General features: G+C 49.3%; 1 protein-coding gene across 2 annotated transcripts in view; it reads left to right on the forward strand.

The window, feature by feature from the left end:
• The window catches only part of Srebf2 (sterol regulatory element binding transcription factor 2), a 59,544-nt gene that overhangs the window by 36,749 nt on the left and 4,879 nt on the right, over nt 1-17,916 (forward strand). For both annotated transcript variants that reach the window (XM_055602939.1, XM_055602940.1), the window contains exons 11-17: nt 2,783-2,952; nt 9,319-9,487; nt 11,636-11,753; nt 12,543-12,652; nt 13,793-13,925; nt 15,836-16,004; nt 17,453-17,638. In XM_055602939.1, the coding sequence (XP_055458914.1) occupies nt 2,783-2,952; nt 9,319-9,487; nt 11,636-11,753; nt 12,543-12,652; nt 13,793-13,925; nt 15,836-16,004; nt 17,453-17,638 (1,055 nt within the window). The remainder of the gene's footprint in view (nt 1-2,782; nt 2,953-9,318; nt 9,488-11,635; nt 11,754-12,542; nt 12,653-13,792; nt 13,926-15,835; nt 16,005-17,452; nt 17,639-17,916) is intronic.

The following is a 17,916-nucleotide window of genomic DNA, read 5'->3' on the forward strand; positions in this document are numbered from 1 at the left end:
CCAGCCATCAGCCTGTGCTGTCCACTGCTGCAGTTTACCATTTCCTTCTTTTTCAAAAAATTTTTACTGATTTTATGTGTATGGATGTGCAGCATGTGTGGGCAGTGCCTGGCGGAGGCCAGGAGATGGCGACAGACTCCCTGGGACATGAGATACCTGCCTTATGCAGGTGCTGAGGATCAAGCCTGGGACCTCAGGAAGAGCAGCAAGTGCTCTTAACCACTGAGCCATCTTTGCAGTCCTGAGCTTAACCATTTCTAAGATGGAGCTGGGCATGCTGATACATGCCTTTAAACCAAGCTCTTAGAGAGAGAGGCAGACAGATCTCTTGAGTTCGAGGCCAGCCTAGTCTACATAGTGAGTTCCAGGACAGCCAGGGCTACACAGAGAAACTCTTGTCACTAAAAACAAAAGAAAACAAAAATTCCAAGATGGACATTATTCACAGTGACATCTCTACACTTTTTTTTTTTTTTTTAAGATTTATTTATTTATTTATTACATAGACAGTGTTCTGCGTGTTGCCTACACGCCAGAAGAGGGCACCAGATCTCATTATGGATGGTTGTGAGCCACCATGTGGTTGCTGGGAATTGAACTCAGGGTCTTTGAAAGAGCAGCTAGTGCTCTTAACCTCTGAGCCATCTCTCTAGCCCATCTCTACACTCTTAAGCGTGGTCAGGATGCACATAACCCCAGCACTGGGAAGGTTCAGGAGTTTAGCATCATCCTTGGCCAACCTGGGTTACGTGAGACCTTGTAGGTGGGGGTGGGGTGAGGAGAGGAAAAAGAGGAAGAGGAGGGGGAGGAGATGGGATCTGCAGTGCAGTTGTTAAAGTCATTAGGCTTGCTGTCAAGCATAATGACCTGAAGTCAATCCCCCTGACTCCCATGGCAGGAGAAAAATAATTCCCTCAAGTTGTGTTCTGACTCACATATATGCTGTGGCACACACATACATGCATAAAATAAATCAATAAGTGTTGCTTAGGTCGGCTTCCTGCTCAGGAGTTCGGTAGAGCAATGACAGAGCTGAAAGAAACAGGAGGGAAAACAGTTTTCCAAGAAAGGGTGTAATGTACTGTTTTGGACAGTTGCCTATGAGACACAGAGGAGAAATATTCTGTCGACTTTAGGCCTGTGGGATCTGCAGCCCAGATAATGGGCCTGGGCCTCCAAGGGAAAGGGAGAAATGAGGGGACTAATGAAAGGGCCTCCAGAATATCTCACACAAAGGACAGGTGGACAGTTAGGCAAGGTGGGTAATGCCTCACTGGGTATGGTGGCGCATCCTTTAACCCCAGCACTCAGGGGGCCAACGCAAGTGGAACCCTGAGGTCAACTTGGTTTACAGGGTGAGGTCCAGGTCAACCAGGGCTAAATGGTGAGCGCCTGTCTGTAAAAACAAACAGAAACAGACACTGAGAGGGGTGATAGTCAAAGGTCAGAGGAGAATGAAGGGGTTTGGGGGGGTGAGAGGGGACAGGTGAGGACAGAAGTGGCTAAGGACAGGCAGCTGCTGCTGTGTCCACCACCAGCAGTAAATGAAGTCAGGGGTACCTGTGGGGTGTGGCTTTGAGCTTTAGTCAGAGGGGCCAGGCCTAGTCACTCAGGATGGAGATGAGATTGTGGGCGTCAGCTCTAACAGGAAAGCCCTCTCTTTGGATCTCTCCTGCTGTTCCGGTTTTGGTTTTGTTTTCTGCTCAGAGTGCCCTTAAACAAACCCCAAATCGCAGCGTCTGATGAGGAGACTAAAGAGTTCAGCTGGAACACTTCATATGACTCGCCTACATTCACCTACAGCATGGTATCCGTCCCGCGCTCTGTCCTCTCCCTGCAGGAGGAAGCTTAAAGCTTCTTAGGGAAAGCAGATACCCCACACTAATACAGACTGAACTCGGAGACATGCTGATAGTAAAACAGCAGCTGGGTAAAAAGAACCCTCAGATAATGAGAGTAAGAGGCCATCAAGGCCCTGAGTCAGGAGACTGACCAAAGCAAGAAACCGTAACTACACAAGAGCTTCCGGACAGCCACAGCCCTTGGGCCTATGCCAGGGACACCTTGTCCACTGATCTCCTGGTATAAGCCTTCTACCTACATGTGTGTAGCTGGCATTCTTCTCTTTTCTGTTTCCCTTTCTGTGAAGTCTATGGGAGGAGGGTAATGAAAACAACACCCACTTGGTTTTGTGTTGTGTTGTATATTTGGAGATTCAGACCGTTATCAAGAGTGTGACCATGCTATTGACAGTGCTTTGGAAAACATCGCACCACACACCTGAATTCTGTCCAGGACCAGCAATCATAACAGCCCCCGTTGTCGCAGAACCAGAGGCCATGTCCCAGTCAGTTGGAGAGGTCAACAAGCACACAGCTAGTAACCTGCTGAGCCTGCATCCCATCTGGAGCTGTCTGATGACAAAGGCCATTTCTCCTCTAGCACCTCTGTGTACATTAGTTCTTACCTCTGTGACAGAGATGAGAGTTGACATTTACTGCAGCCAGCGGTTTGGATGGCGTAGTCCGTGGTGGCACAAGGGAGCTTTTTCAGCCACAAATAGGAAGCAGAGTCAGGCTGGACCTGGGGGTGTGCTTTAGCTCTCTAAGGCCCACCCCAAAAGCCTGCCACCCAGGTTCCATAGCCTCCCCAGGTGGGGAGCACCACCAAGTGGGAGTCAAGTGAAACCCCTCACTGTTGATGACTGGGATGGACAGGCAGAGACACTGTTGTCTTGAAGACCCTGTCAGTCAATGTTAGTGTCTATTTCTGCCCACCCTAGGGAAGCTTCCTGCAGGATCTGCCTGTTCAGATGTACACATGTCTCTGTGTGCTGTGAACCTCGCTGAGTGTGCCGAGGAGAAGATCCCGCCCAGCACACTTATTGAGATCCACCTGACGGCTGCCATGGGGCTCAAGACCCGGTGTGGAGGCAAGCTGGGCTTCCTGGCCGTGAGTACCTTCCATTCCTGTATGGGATACTTGCCAGTCCCTGTGGTAAAGCACCTGAAAGAAACAGCTTGAAGAAGAGAGGATTTGTTATGGAAAGAGTATGGTCCTTCATGACAGGGAGGGTGTGGCAGCAGCAACAGGTCATACGCAAAAGCAGTTAGGAACCAGAGATTAGCCAGGAGTAGGGCCAGCCGACAAGCTGAAAAGTTACCTCCTCTGGGGACCTATTTCCTCCACCTAGGCCCCCTGTCCACAAGTCCCACCGTTCCCAAAGCAATGCCGCCGTCTGGGGACCAAGTATTCAGACACGAGCTGTGGGCAACTTTTGCATTCAAGCCATAACTTTTCTTCCCTACAATTTTCCCTGAAGCTCTTCTCAGCCGGGAGCTAAAAAGCAGGATGTGCCCTGCCACTTGAAGGGGTAGGTTTCACTTGTTTTTCCTTAAATATAAGAGCCCAATGAAAAAAGGTGTCCCCCTTGCTGGGTTTTTCAGGCATAAAGTCTTACAAAGACATTCTTGTACGCCGAAGTAAAAGCACCAGTTCATAGAAACACGCAGCAGGACAATGCGGGATTCACATGTGACTTCAGTCTTAGACTCTTATTACATCTCCTGTCTCTTTAGTTCACCCAAAAGCTGCTTCAGTTTTGAGGGGCTACCTTGTATTGATCTCAGCACTGGAAATCTAGAAGTAAAAGCCAGTGGCTCTCTGCAGAGAGCTCGGGCCAGATACAAGGTGGGAACTAAAGTTAGGAAGCGCATTCCTACAGACCTGGCCGGGTGCCAGCGGTGGTTATTCACAGCTGGCTGATTCCCAATCCTTGTTATCAGCTAGTTCACCGCATCTGCTGACCTCAGGCTTTCTCTTACTCCTGCAGAGACAGGCACACTAGTGCCCCACTTCGAATAGATAACTGAACACATTAGATATGTTGAAATGGAATTCTCTTATCTCAGCCTATAGCCCTTTCAAAAGGGCTCAGCTCACAGGCTGAGCTCACACGTGGCTGCTGAGGATCGGGGACGTGGCTCCACTACAGTTGTCTCTAAAAGTTGGCGGCTATGGCATACCCGTGGAACCATCTGCTTGGGAGGTTGAAGCAAGAGGATCCCTTGTACCTAGAAGTCCAAGGCTAGTCTGGGCAACATAGCAACACCTTATCACAAAGCAGGAAAGAAAGAAAATCATCCCCGCCTGTGGCTTCCTCTGAAAGTCTCTGTGTGCCTCATCTACAGTTGGCAGAAAATGTATGTAGTTCCTTGGAAGTTTTCCTGCACATACAACTATACATTATAATCCACTCCACGTGGTTGGTTATACCTTAAACCTTGGTTTCCCGCTCAATTTTTTATTAGTGAGAGGTTGTGGGCATCTTGTCTGCAGAGGTAACTGACGCTGCCCGGGGTATTGGAGCACTTCCTGTATTTGATGTTACGAATTGCAGCAGAGAAGAAATGGTTTTTATATCGTCACCCATCTCTGTGAGCATGTCTTCAGGCTAAGTCTCTAGTGATGGTACTCCTGGGGCAAAGGGCATAAACACCTAAAACTTTTCCAGTGTTGCCCAGTTTGCATCGTCAGTAGGGTGGGGGAGGGGAGTGGTGGGTGACTAGCCTGACTGCCCCCTTTGGAGCAGTTGGACTATGAGTTTCAGACAGAGCCAGCGTAGTGGTGCACACCTTTAATCCCAGCACTGGGAGGCAGGGGCAGGTGGGTTGCTGTGCACTGGGGTCCAGTCTGGTCCAGGTAATGAGTTCCAGGACAGCCAAGGCCACACAAAGAAACACTGTCTCAAAAAATAAAGTCTCAGACAGTAGACACCTTGATTTTTTTTTTTTAAGTTATTTAGTTGACAAATGAGCCAGGTGTTGGGAGCAAGTGGGGGGCTTTCACCTCTAAAAATAGCTTATAACAGAAGGTCCCAAATTTTCTAGGTTTGTGGCACTGTCTAATGTTTTTATGGTGCTGAAAGAAATACCTTAGAATTAGTCAGTATGGCAGTTTGTTTTCGCTTGTTCAATTGTTACTGGTTCCAGTATCCTAAGAAGTATTCACGTCTTAAGTAGCTTAGTAGCCATGTGGAAAGATCAGACGTAATTGAAAGAGCACCATGTGCATGCCTGTGAGCCAGCACGTGGGTGCTCTGAAAGAACATCCAGTGTTCTTAGCTACCGAGTCACCTCTCCAGCAGCCGCTGCCGCTCCTCCTCTTCCTCCTCCTCCTCTTCTCTTTTGACACAGAGTCTCTCTACTTCGCCCTGGTGATCCTAGATCTTACAACATAGATGAGGCTGACCTCAGACTCATAAAGATCCATCCACCTGCCTCTGCCTCCCAAGTGCTGGGATTAAACTTGCCTCCACTTCTTAAGTATGGCTGTTACAGACATGTACCAACCACCATGTCTTCAAATCAGATTGGATACAACACCTCCATGCCCTGCTCTGCACTGATTTTCACTTTCTGATTGCATTTTAAAACAAGACAAGACAAAACAAACAAATAATGAAAAAAAAAAATAGCTTCCCAAAACTCAGCTTTGCAAAAACTACGATGTTATTAAGGAAAGGTAGAGTAGTCCTGCTTCTGCAGTGCGAAGCACCTCCATCTTGTATTTTACGTAGTGTCCACATGATGTTGAACATTCGTATTTTCATCAGAAATTTCAGATATCACTTGGCTCCCCTGAGCACTCACTGTGGCACTCAGGGCGCTTGGCACACAGCCAGTGCACTGTAATAGAGGGCTGGAGCTGGTCCAGGCGTGCTGGGTAGCTCTCAGGAGCGAAGCACCCCTGGGCTACCACTGGCTTCTCCTGCCAGGCAGTTAGCTATGAGCTATGGGAGTGGCCTTGGTGCTGTAGCTCAGGAGAGGTCTGGTGTCTGTAAAATTTTAGAAAGTATTTTTTTTTTTAATTAGGAGCATTATAATTGGGCTATAACGCTCAGAAAAATTAAAAGAGCAATAAAAATTTTTCACAGTTTCCTTTATAGAAGCCTTTATAGTTGTGCTGTCTATCTTGGATTTATATTTTTTATTAGTTCAAACCATTAAGTGGAGGTCTGTTATTAGCTAATGCTTCTTAAAAGTTTATTCCAGAGACTCAGATACTCTCTTCTGGCCTCTGCGGGTATCTCAGTCATGTGCTCCAACACACAAGTAAATCTTTAAAATTTTAATGTCAGGCTAGGCATGGTGGTGTACACTTTTAATCCCAGAACTCAGGAGGCAGGAGCAGGTGTATCTCCGTGAGTTCAAAGCCAGCTAAAGCTATAAAGTGAGGCTCTGTGTCTACAGCGTGATTTTAGTGTTAAAAAAGAATTCAGTTTAAAAATGTATTTTAACTTAATAATTTCCTGAATGGCTTCTGTGGGTTCTTCTTGCATATGACCCAACCCTAAAGAGACCAGTACTCTTTTCCTTGAGACAACCACCATATTGCCTTGCTAAACAGGCCTATGACCTGGAGAGAGTTGGGCTCAATTATTAAAGATTCTGGGACATTAAAGGTCTTGGAATTACACACATACACTCCCCTAACCTCTGTTGTCCTGCAGTTGTAGTTATCAGCTTCAGTGAGCACTCTGAAGGTCATAGCGGGTTATAGGTGCTGCTGTATTTGCTCTCACAGTATCTTGTTACCAAAGCGAGGCAGTAAGTAAGAGGAGAGACTGTCACTGTCCCTATGAATTTAAGTCAGATGCTCTCCTGGTCCCATAAGCCGCCATGAAAATGCCAGTTAAGTAAGTGTCTGTAAAGCAGTTTAGCCAGGCCGTTTTCTCTGATCCAGTCGATGTCCCCCGTCAGAGTCTCGCCAGCGCATCCTTGAGTGGCTGTGCTATTTCTGACTCTGGCATTCACGTTTTCTGAAGCTGTTACGTTAGCTGATTAAAGTCTAGCAAAGGTCAGAACCATCAGACTTCCAGACCCTGAGATGGATGCCCTCATTAGAGGCAGTGCCTGAGCTGGAAAAAGGAAGTTCTAGACCAACAGCCTGACAGCCGGTGCAGAGGGCTCCCTGAGCTCCACCCAAGCCTCTTCCCACCCACCCCTGCTGAGGTCCCTATTCAGACTGAGGAGTTTTATAGTTCAGAAATCATGGGGTTTAGAATGGAGATATTATCACTCCACAAATGACAGAACTAGGGGTCAGGGTGGGGGAAAAGAATTTCTAAAAACACAACAGACAGCATCATTCTTGTGTATTATTACACTGGGGCTCTAGAATGATTTTGTCCTGCCTAAGTACTGGTGGTTTGAATGCCAAACAGACACTTTCAACTTGTTTTGTTTGTGTTTCAACACTTTTGTTTGTTGTTGTTTGTTTGTTTGTTTTGAGACGGGGTCTTACTGTGTAGCTCTAGCAGTTCTGGAACTCACTATTTAGACCAGGCTTGTCTTATACCATACCTGTAAGAGTATGGCTTTCCTGTGCCTTCCCTAGCTCCTGAACACAGAGACCTTTATATTTGTTAAAATCTTCAGGCACTATAGCTCGGCAGATGCTGAGTTATCCTACCCTGACTGTGCTGGCCTAGCCTACTTCCCAGCCATGTGGCCTGTTACCTACCATCTTAGTCTCACCTTAGTTGCTTCTTCTCAGTCCTTGTTCTGATGGCCACTCCCAGGTTCCCGCCTAGTACTGACCCTCCCTCTCTTTCTGGGTCCCGAAGTCCTGCCTTATTCTCTCCTGCTCAGCTCTTTATAAACCAATCCAAAGTGATGGAGAACAATTTTTACACAATATTGAGACAGGGGATGCTTTTTTAAAAGGCAATGTCAAAATCCAGACTGCACGGAGATCTTTAGGTACAGAAATCAGCATTTGAATACACGGTGCACAAAAACATCCTCCAACACACACTCACAGAGGTTCGCCTGCCTCTGCCTCCCAAGTGCTGGGATTAAAGGAAGTTGTATGCCACCATTCTTGGCTCAACATCTGTTACTGAACTAGCCTAAATGTCTATCAGTAGAATGAAAATGTGTGCATGCGTGCGTGTTGGAATTACTCATTTGTGAAAAGCAAAGTTATATTTGCAAAATGATGGGTGGATTTGGAAATTACTGTATTAAGGAAAGTAACAGCCTCAGAAAGGTAGATCCCACACTCTTGTTCACATCCTAGTTGTGTGTAGGGGAGCAGGACATGAAACTAGAAAGGAGACTATATGCAGTGTTGAGGAAAAGACAAGAGCATGCACTGGAGCTCCTGACTTGAAAACAGATAGAGGCTGGCCAGTGGAAGTGCACGCCTTTAATCCCAGCACTTAGAGGCAGGGACAGGTGGGTCTCTGAGTTTGAGGCCAGTCTAGTCTGTAGAGCGAGTTGTAGGACAGCCAAGGCTATACAGAGAAACCCTGTCTTAAACAGAGAGAGAGAGAAAGAGAGAGAGAACAGAAAGGAAACTACTGGAGGTGGACTGGTATAGGGTGGGAAAATGGAGGAGAACCAGCAAAAACCCATTTTGTTGGAAAATGTCATGATGAAACCTAACCCTTTGTATGTTAATTTAAAGAGGCTGGAGAGACATCTCAGCTGCTAGGAGTACCTGCTGTCCTTACATAGGACCCAGTGTAGTTCCCAGCAGCCACACTCACAATCTATAACTTCAGTTTCACTTCTGACACTTCTTCTGGTCTTCGGGTACACCCATATCCATAGAAAAACGTTTAAGTCGTTTATATTAATTACCATTTTAAGTCTGCCCAGGGAAAAAGAAGTCCCTTTCTGGTCTTTCAGGTTAGGGCTCACACAAGGAAGGCGGGAGACTTTCTGTAGAGGCTTCCCTTCAGGGTCACACATCCACACAAACATTTTATGGTCCTGGGCAAGCTTCCTGCTGCCTCAGGTGGTACTGAGAGCTGGCCCTGGCTGTGAATTGCTCTGTAAACTCTTCCATTCAAAGGTAAGAGAGCTGAAAAACCAGTCAAAAAGTACTCTAAAAGATATGCAATTTAAATGAGATGAGAAGTCCCAGGATTGAGGAGGCTGCTTGGCTAGGTACTCAGAGTGTTACAGATAAAAGTTAGGGACTTCTAAGGCCTCTTCCTAGGTAAATAACTGTTGAATGCCAGCAGGTGAAAAAGAAGTAGATTCCAGGATGCTTAAACAGGCTTAGCAGAACAGTGTAGCAGGAACTCCGCCGTGTGTGCAGTGGCCTGCTCCCTAATGGTTCAAGGATTTAATGACCAGGCCTGACAGGATCCCCAGGACATAGCAGCTCTCTCCAGTTTCTGTGGTGGGATTGATTCAGGATTCATTCATTGATCCCCTTCCCCAGCATTTCTTTCTAGTGACCCCACAATAGCTACAGCCAACATTCTGCTACCTTGGTGTCACGCCTGGTCTTTCTCTTTCACAGAGCTACTTCCTTAACCGTGCTCAGAGTCTGTGTGGCCCAGAGCATAGCACTGTCCCCGACTCCCTGCGCTGGCTCTGCCACCCCTTGGGCCAGAAGTTTTTCATGGAGCGAAGTTGGTCAATCAAGTCAGCAGCCAAGGAGAGCCTGTACTGTGCCCAGAGGAACCCAGGTAAGGGTGCTTTCAGGAGCGGTGACAGGCTGTACAAGGGAGACAGATGAGACCAGGTGTCTCCGCCTTATTTAATATTTTTTTTCCTTTTCTCTTTTTTGAGTCTCATAAAGGTTGAGTAACTTTCTTGAGGTCAATTCTGATCTGTAACTTAGCTCTGTTTACAGCGCCGCTGTGTAGGGCTGTCAAAGCCTGTGGTCACTCCATGACAGGGCCACACATGACAAGTTGTGATTAAGCACCAGCTGTGTTCTTAGTCCTTGTTCTAGACACTGGGGAGATGGAAAAAGGTGTGGGGTTTGCTGCTCCTGGCCTCTGGGCCTCCTGGTCCCATTGGGAAGGCAGAGGGACATATATGGAGCAGTTAGGGAACAATAGGCAGCAGGCAGTCATCAGTGCTCAGAATGGTGACAGGGACAGGGCTCCAGGCATCGGAAGGAGAGGCAGGCTTTCTGTCCCTGGCATTTGATAGTGATTGGAGTTGACTTGCCGGGTCTTAGAGTGCGGAGGCTGGCGGCGTAGACTCACACAGGGAACACGAGTAGTTTTCTGCCGTGGTTTCTCTGCTGAGTGGGAAGTCTGTGAGGTAGGGAGTCGTGCTCTGGGTATAGAGTGGATGTCAAACATGGGAGGGGTGATTTTTTAAAGTAACTATTGTGCTGTATAAGGATCATGTTTGACACTAAAAGGTGAAGAATTTTTAAAAAGGAAAATTAATCCCAAACGCTCTAAGAGCTTAGTCCTCAGGTAGGACCCCCCAACAGACCTGCTACTCTCTCCTCATCAGTGAGAGTGTATCCAGAAACAGCCCTCCTCCTCTTGGCCAAGTTGGCGCCAGAGATGGAAGGGGTGGTGATGGTATGATAAGGCTCTACAGTAAAGGAACTTGTCGGCCATTGTACGCTTTGCAGGGCCCCTTGTCCAGTCAGCTGAGGCAGAACATGGCTGATCGCAGCTCCTATGATGTGGAGAAACAGGGTTCTCTGGAGCGCTGCAGCCCACTGCTGTCTTTTCCTGCCTGGTTAGCAGTTCTCACAGAGACAAGCCTCTAAGGTGTGGCGCTGTTCACCTTTTTATTTTCTATTTCCTGGCAAGGCTTACAGCCATTACCTTATAGCTCCAACTTGGAACTTCCGTGCCCTGGGCCGAAAGACACTAGTGTAGAGATGGCAGCGGCATATTCACACTTACCCTAGGGGCGGTTCACAACTGCACAGAGGCCTAGGGTGGTTTCACTGGGTAATTCTTTTCCTTCCTTCCTTCCTTCCTTCCTTCCTTCCTTCCTTCCTTCCTTCCTTCCTTCCTTCCTTCCTTCCTTCCTTCCTTCCTTTTTTTTTTAAGTTTATTTTTGATAGGTATTCGAGTCACAGCACCAGATCATAGGTATTCTCCTCTGACAAAATGAGCCAATTGAAGCCAAATTAAAGTGTCAAGATTGGGGGCAGCTCTTGGGCGGATTCACTGGTCCCAAGGAATGGGGCCAGGGAAGTCACCACGCAGACAGGGAGAGAGAGAGGAGGGGAAGGAAGAAAGAAAGCATGTGTGTGCAGAGAGGAAAGGAGAGGAGAGACAGAGACAGAGAGAGCCAAAATGTCTGGATTATACAGTGAAGAGCCTGTTGGGGAGATGAAGCCCAGCCCTTGGGTTGGAAAGTGCAGGTAGGCACTGAAGGACTCTGAGAAAACCTGGAGGCCAGGTCCGCTTTGCTATGTTAAACAGGCACCTCAGCCACTTGTCCTGGGTCAGAATCCCAACAATTGTGTATGTGTTTGGTAGGGACGAGTGCCACAGCACGCATGACATCAGAGGACAATTTGTAAGAGCCAGTTCTCTCTTACTGTGTGGGCTGCAGGGTTGAACTTAGGTCATCAAGCTTGGTGGCACCTTTCCCCACTGAACCATCTCACCAGCCCCTAAAGGGTAATTCAGGGTTTGGTTGAAGAAGATTTGGCCCCTGTTATTGGCATAGCTGTTTTTTAGGCTCTTTGCTATCCGTTTTCACCATAAAAGGTCTCAGTTTTTTTTTTCCTTACTGTACAAGACGAACCTAAGACCTCACAGGTGCTTAACATGTGTGCTCTCACTGAGGTACACCCTCAGCTCCAACAGGGCTCTGAGTATAACCGTATAATCCTTCTTTCTCGTCAGCGGACCCCATTGCTCAGGTACACCAGGCTTTCTGCAAAAGCCTCCTGGAAAGAGCTGTGGAATCTTTGGTGAAACCTCAGGCTAAGAAGAAAGTAGGTGACCAGGAAGAAGAGAGCTGGTAAGGCCTGGGGCTGGTCCACTCAGGCAGCATTCCCCAGAAACAGTCAGCCAGGAAATAGAATCTGAGGTTATTTCTCAAAATCAGAGGAGGTCTGGCTTAGACCCCATGTTGTCCTTTTTTTCACCTTTTACATCCCTTCACCAACTGGGGCCAGTTGTCAGAGCAAGTTAGAAATAGGATGAATTGGCTTTGCTTTTGGGGACAGAGAGCAGTGAACTGTTGAGAGAGACGGGAAGTGAGATGCGGTGAGCTCACCAGGCAGACACATCTGGCCCAGAGAGCTTGGGAACCTGGCTCTGCAGCGAACATGCAGTTCTTACATAGTTATTGAGCACAGCCTTTCCTTCGCAGATTAAGACCCAATAAACCAAAAGATAGCAAAATCACTCTTACCAGGCCCTCAGGTGGAGTATGTCTGAGGCAAGAGGGAGGGACAGTTCTACCTAGGCAGTAGGAAATTTCTGACAGAATGTGGTCTTAGAATCTCGTCTGGAGGAAGAGGGCTCCAGGTTGTCCCCGAGGGAAGAAAAGACTGCCCCTCGAGGTAGTCTTTCCTGGTAGAGGGAAGAGTATCAGTGAGAGGCTGGCCTATGACGTGTGGCTGTGATGCACATGGGCAGAACTGGCGAGCCCGGGATGGCAGGTAGAGGGAGCCAGGGAGGGCCGTTCAGTCTTAGGATTGGCTCTCTAAGCAGCCAAGCTTAGAGGTGTAAGGATGTGGGTGTGTATGTAAAGCCATTCCGTGTGTTATAGACATGGATCCCCCCCCCCTTTTTTTCTTTTTAGTGAATTTTCCAGTGCTCTGGAGTATTTGAAATTACTTCATTCTTTTGTGGACTCTGTAGGATTTGTGACCCCACCCTTCTCCAGCAATTCTGTGCTCAAGTCAGCCCTGGGTGAGTATCTGTGGGTGGCTCCACAGTCCAGAGAATGTTTAATTCTTTCTGTCCATCTCCCCCCACCCCAAGTTAGTTAGGAGTGTATCTTAGGGCATCTTCCCTAGTCCTGGGTTTGTACCTGTGTCCTCCAGGCTGCCCCAACTCACAGTTATCCCTCATGGGCAACATTCTTTGAGCAGAAAATAATGATCCTTGTGTAAATGGAGCAGGGAGTGGGCGAGTACCCCACTGAGGCCCGGCTGGGTAGTTTGGACAGGCATCAAAGGCTCTTCGTACCTGGGGCTGACGGGTAATTCACCCTAAGTCCCCTGGAGCTGGGTTCTAACACTCCTGGCTAAGAAGACTCCCATCTGTACCACCCAGGTCCCCCTGCCTCAGCTGTGCTCTCCCTGTAGAGTTCGACTTTTTCATCTCCCTCTACACTGCCATCAGAGTGACAGCACATCAGCTGCCACTTGTCAGTTCCCAAAGCACCCGAGGGGGTGGGATGCCAGGCTACCCTCACCTCGCCCTTCCTAGGGAGAGAAGGATCCCAGAAAAGCAGCTGTGGGAGCGTGGTCTCTGCTGGCTCCAGAGTTGAGAAGAATATGTATTCTTGCTGCTCCTCACTGGTTTCGTGAGGTCCTTGGCAACATAGCTTTACATTTGAGAAACGAAGACCCAGAAAGGAAACTACAGGAGTAAAAGCATAAAATGAATATGCTGCGCTGGGCAGTGGTGTCACACGCCTGTGATCCCAGCACTCTGGAGGCAGAGGCAGGCAGATCTTTGAGTTCGAGGCCAGCCTGATCTGCAGAGTGAGTTCCAGGACAGCCAGGGCTACACAGAGAAACCCTGTTTCAAAAAATAAACAAGCAATAATTTAACATTAAAGTGAACATTTTTGTTAAACTTATATTCAAACTAGTTTCCTAATGATAGAGTACCAGATCAGGGTTTACTTGGTTAATAGGAGTGAGCATTTTAAGGTTCTTGATACACGTTGCCAGATCATGTGGGATGGTACCCCAAAGATACTTTACCCATCACAGAGTAAAGATGCCACATGCCATTGAGGGTCAGGTCATATACCTAAGAGCTCCTCAGGCTTGATTTCTGTGAGTATGAATGGACGCTTCCTGCTGTTTTCCCATCCAGGTCCGGATCTTATCTGTCGGTGGTGGACATCCGCCATCAGCATGGCTATCAGCTGGCTCCAGGGAGATGATGCAGCTGTGCGCTCTCATTTTACTGAAGTAGAATGGGTCCCCAAGGCCCTGGAAGTGACTGAGTGCGTAAGCTCCTCGATCATTCACCTACTTCTCTTCGTGGAGTCTTATGTGAGGCAGCAGAGGGGAGCAGGTCCAGCTAGCCGTGCTGCTCTGGTGTCAGAACTGTCTGACAGATGGGAGCTGGAGGAGGGGGCAGGGGAACCAGAGAGAAGTGATGTGGGTCGGCACAGACCTCTATGTGTGTTCTGCACATGGCTCTCCAGGCGCCCCAGCTTCTCACTGATGCTTGCCTTATAGAGGTGATGGAAACAGCGTAGCCCCTGGCAAATCAAGAAACAGCAATGTGATATAGTTGTGGTCACTGCAGGGAAGTCCTGCAGCTTGTATGAAATTTCCAGTTTCCTTATAGCTGCTCTTCTGTCAGTCCTCTCAGTGGTGTGTGTGTGTGCGCGTGCGTGCGCGCGCGTGTGCGCGCACACGGGTACAAGTATTATCTGCTCAAAAGTGTGTTTGTCATGGCATTCATGTAGAGGTCAAAGGACAGCTTACAGGGATGGGTTCCTCCCTTTCACCTTGTGAATTCTAGGGACCAAAAGGCCACCAGCTTGGTGACAAGTGTCTTTACATACTGCGCTATCTCCCTGGCCCTTTTTTATTAGTACAGTACATCTGGCGTGAGGCACAGCCAGAGACTTTGACATTCTTTTTGACACTTGTGTCTGAACCTTGGAGGTGTAACGTTTAAGGATAAGTAACCCTACCTGCTGATACCCTGTCTGGTTTTGGTTAGATCTGGGTGCTCTTGGTAAAATTACACAATGCAGTGAGGCAAAAAGTCCCCCTGAGGTCCTGTCTTGAAAGCCAAGACACATTTCTTGCCAAATAGAATTCTACCCAGAGCACAGAAGGGCCAAAAAGAGTGGGAGTGTGCCATCGGAGCTGCCCCAGTTTCATTAAGTAGCCCTAGTTGTAAGCCCCGCCCAATACATACCCAGCCTGTGCCAGCCCTGCAGAGCCTCCCATCTGAGCGTGTCTGCCCCTGACTCTGGAGAATGCTGAGGCTTAACAGGTAGGTTAGCCAGAGTCACTTTGCCACTGAGCCACAGAGCCACAGCAGACTCCAAAGGTGCCTGTTCTTCCTGGCTCTTCTGCTCCTCAGAACTGTGATGAGTGAGCACCCTTGTAGCCGGGCTTTCAGCTACTTTACTGGGTTCTTTTTCCTAACACCCTTCTCTACCCCAACCCCCCCAACACTGGGTAGGAGAGAAAGAAGGATAGACAGGAAAGGGGGCATAGATCTCTACTACTTCCTGCTGATGAGGGACATTGAGTTCCCTGGGCCAAGTCCAGTCTTCATCGTCAGGGTATCTCCAACCAGCAACCAGCAAAAGCAACAGCCTACTCTGGGGCCCTAGCATTATATACTGTCTGCCCTCAGCATTCCAAACGGAAACTCTCTTCAGCTGGCAAAATCATGCCCTTGCCAGAGCACAAGACAAATCATAGTCAGCTGTGGTAGTACCAGAAGCAGCCCCACACCCCACACCTGGGACTGAAAGAAACCCTTGTTCCCAACATAACTAGGGTTTCTCTGTGTAGCCCTGGCTGGCCTCGAACTCACAGAGCTCCACCTGCCTCTGCCTCCCTGAGTGCTGGGGTTCTCACTACAAACCCTCGCCAGCCCAACATCAGCAGTTGTCATTCTCTCCCCAGCCCAGAGACTTAACACGGATTCTGGGTCCCTAGTCACCTCCAGCACCAAGTAGGTAGGGCTGAACTGGGAAGAGCTTGACTTGGCTCAAAGCCATGTTTCCTGTTTGGCCCTAGCCACAGAATCCACGGTGACAGTCTCACCATGCCAGCAGATGCCACAGTGACGGAGAGCGTGGCATCCCCGTCTTAGGCTCCACGTGTTTGTTACCCAGCTAACATGCTCCCTCTGCTTCTCACCTCCCGGCCACTGCTCTAGGAGCCCCTTGGTGAAGGCTGTCTTCTACACCTGTAGAGCCATGCACGCCTCACTCTCTGGAAAAGCAGATGGGCAGCAGAATTCCTTCTGTCATTGTGAGAGGGCCAGTGGTCACCTATGGAGCAGCCTCAATGTCAGCGGAACTACTTCTGATCCTTCACTTAACCATGTGAGTGGGACTGAGCTACCCCCTCAAGACAGCACCGGGTTCTGGTCTGTATGAACAGTCCCACCCCAAGCTTACTGAGCCCGCTGGGCTCTCCAAAAGGCAGAAGCCAGGGTACAGTTCCCTTGCTGAAATGGAGCTTACTGGGGCAGATGTACCTCTTGTTTCCTGGGGCAAAAGCCACCACTCCTCGGCTTCCTAGATGTTGCTAGCTGGCAGCTTCCTGTAAGTTCTGAGTAAAAGGCCCAGGACTCTGCGTTTGCTCCAGGTAGTTTGTGCTACTTCCTCAGACTCTCCAGTTCCCTACCCTCAGGCCTGAGCCAGCTGACCACCCGGGTGCCTTCCGGCCAGCTGCACCCCTCCTGGCGGGCTGCTGTGGTGCATTGTAGTTGCATTGCATGTCCTGGCAGCACCTGTGCAATGTTCCCACAGTGCATCACAGAGGCCTGCCCTCACTTCCCACCGGGCCACGGCCAAAGGGCTCATCACTTGGAGAGAGGACCTTGTAAGGACACTGCTCAAGGCCTAACCATCCTGGAGAGTGAGGAGGACAGAATATCACAGCCGGTTTCCTAGGAAAATGTGTGCTGTGACTCCAGAGGGCAGGGGCAGGGAACTTTTTGGAGGGTTAGAACTCCATCTCTGGGGTTTTGTATCAAGTGGCTGGGCTGGAATTCAAGACAGCGGCTCTCAGTAGGCATGGGTGCTTTACTGAAGTCAGGGCAGCATGTCAACTCTACAAGGATAGGCACTATGTAGATCACAGGCTAGGTGACAGCCACTGGTGGCCTTCCTGTTGGTCTTCCCTGGTGTGTGTCTTGATGAGGAAACCATTGTCAGCCATATTTGAGGAACTAGAAAGGTTTGTAGTGGCCACCGTTGAAACTGCAGTTCCTAAGTAACAGTTCAGATTGGGAGAATGGGCCTGGGCAGGTGTGGCCAGAGAACAAGATCTAGTCCAGACTAATTCCCATGCATGAAGATGCTGCTCTAATACCTACAACTTAGAAATGCCAGCTTTGCCTGGAGGAGAGTTCTCATCTTTGTCCCCTGAGGCTATCAGCAGCCACAGGACAATATGGCCAAGGGTTAGGGCAGAGCGAATCTCAGTAGCATGGTACCCCAAGTCCAGTACCCGCAGGAAAACAGAACCTGCCTAGGTGAGATGGGAAGTGGCCTGCAGGGACTCTGTGGTCCACTTAGGGCCACTCCCCGCTTACTGCTGCACATGGTGTTCTGATGGGCTATTGGGAGCCAAGCAGGTAGCCTTGCCTTGTCGGCGCTTGCCAGGCACATACAGCTCATGTTCTTTTTAATCCCAGCCCCTCGGTTTTGCACCTGAGTTCAGGCCCCAGAGCTACTGGGTGTTGGTCTGAGGGTCTGGCAAGGTGGTGAGGTCCTTGTACTAGGCAGAGGCCAGTCACCTGCTTCCCCTTTGGTTTGTCCTGTAGGTGGTCCAGCTGCTTACCTGTGACCTCCTACTGTCACTGAGGACTACGCTCTGGCAGAAGCAGGCAGGGGCCAGCCAGGCCCTCGGGGAGACCTACCATGCCTCAGGCACTGAGCTGGCCGGCTTCCAGCGGGACCTGGGCAGCCTGCGCAGGCTGGCCCACAGCTTCCGCCCGGCATACCGCAAGGTGAGCCCTAGCAGGCTGGCAGACGCAGGCCTCGAGCCCCGGCCCCCATAGGCATGTGTGGTTATGAAGCTGGTTCTCCCAAGTCAACCAGGCGAACTGCCAGGCGCTTCCTCAGGCCCAGCACTAAGCTGTGTGCCCATCCCAGCCAGACATGCAAGAGCAGGCAGAGGGCAGAGCAGCAGCTAGGGGCTCCCAGTCCTGGCCGCAAGGGAGCCCGACAGTCATAACTAGTTGTTGGGTGGCAGCCTCACCCAGGAGCCACATTCAGAGGGAAATTC

This window comes from Psammomys obesus, unplaced genomic scaffold, assembly GCF_907164565.1.
Source record: "Psammomys obesus unplaced genomic scaffold, mPsaObe1.curated_primary_1811, whole genome shotgun sequence".
Lineage (NCBI taxonomy): Eukaryota > Metazoa > Chordata > Mammalia > Rodentia > Muridae > Psammomys > Psammomys obesus.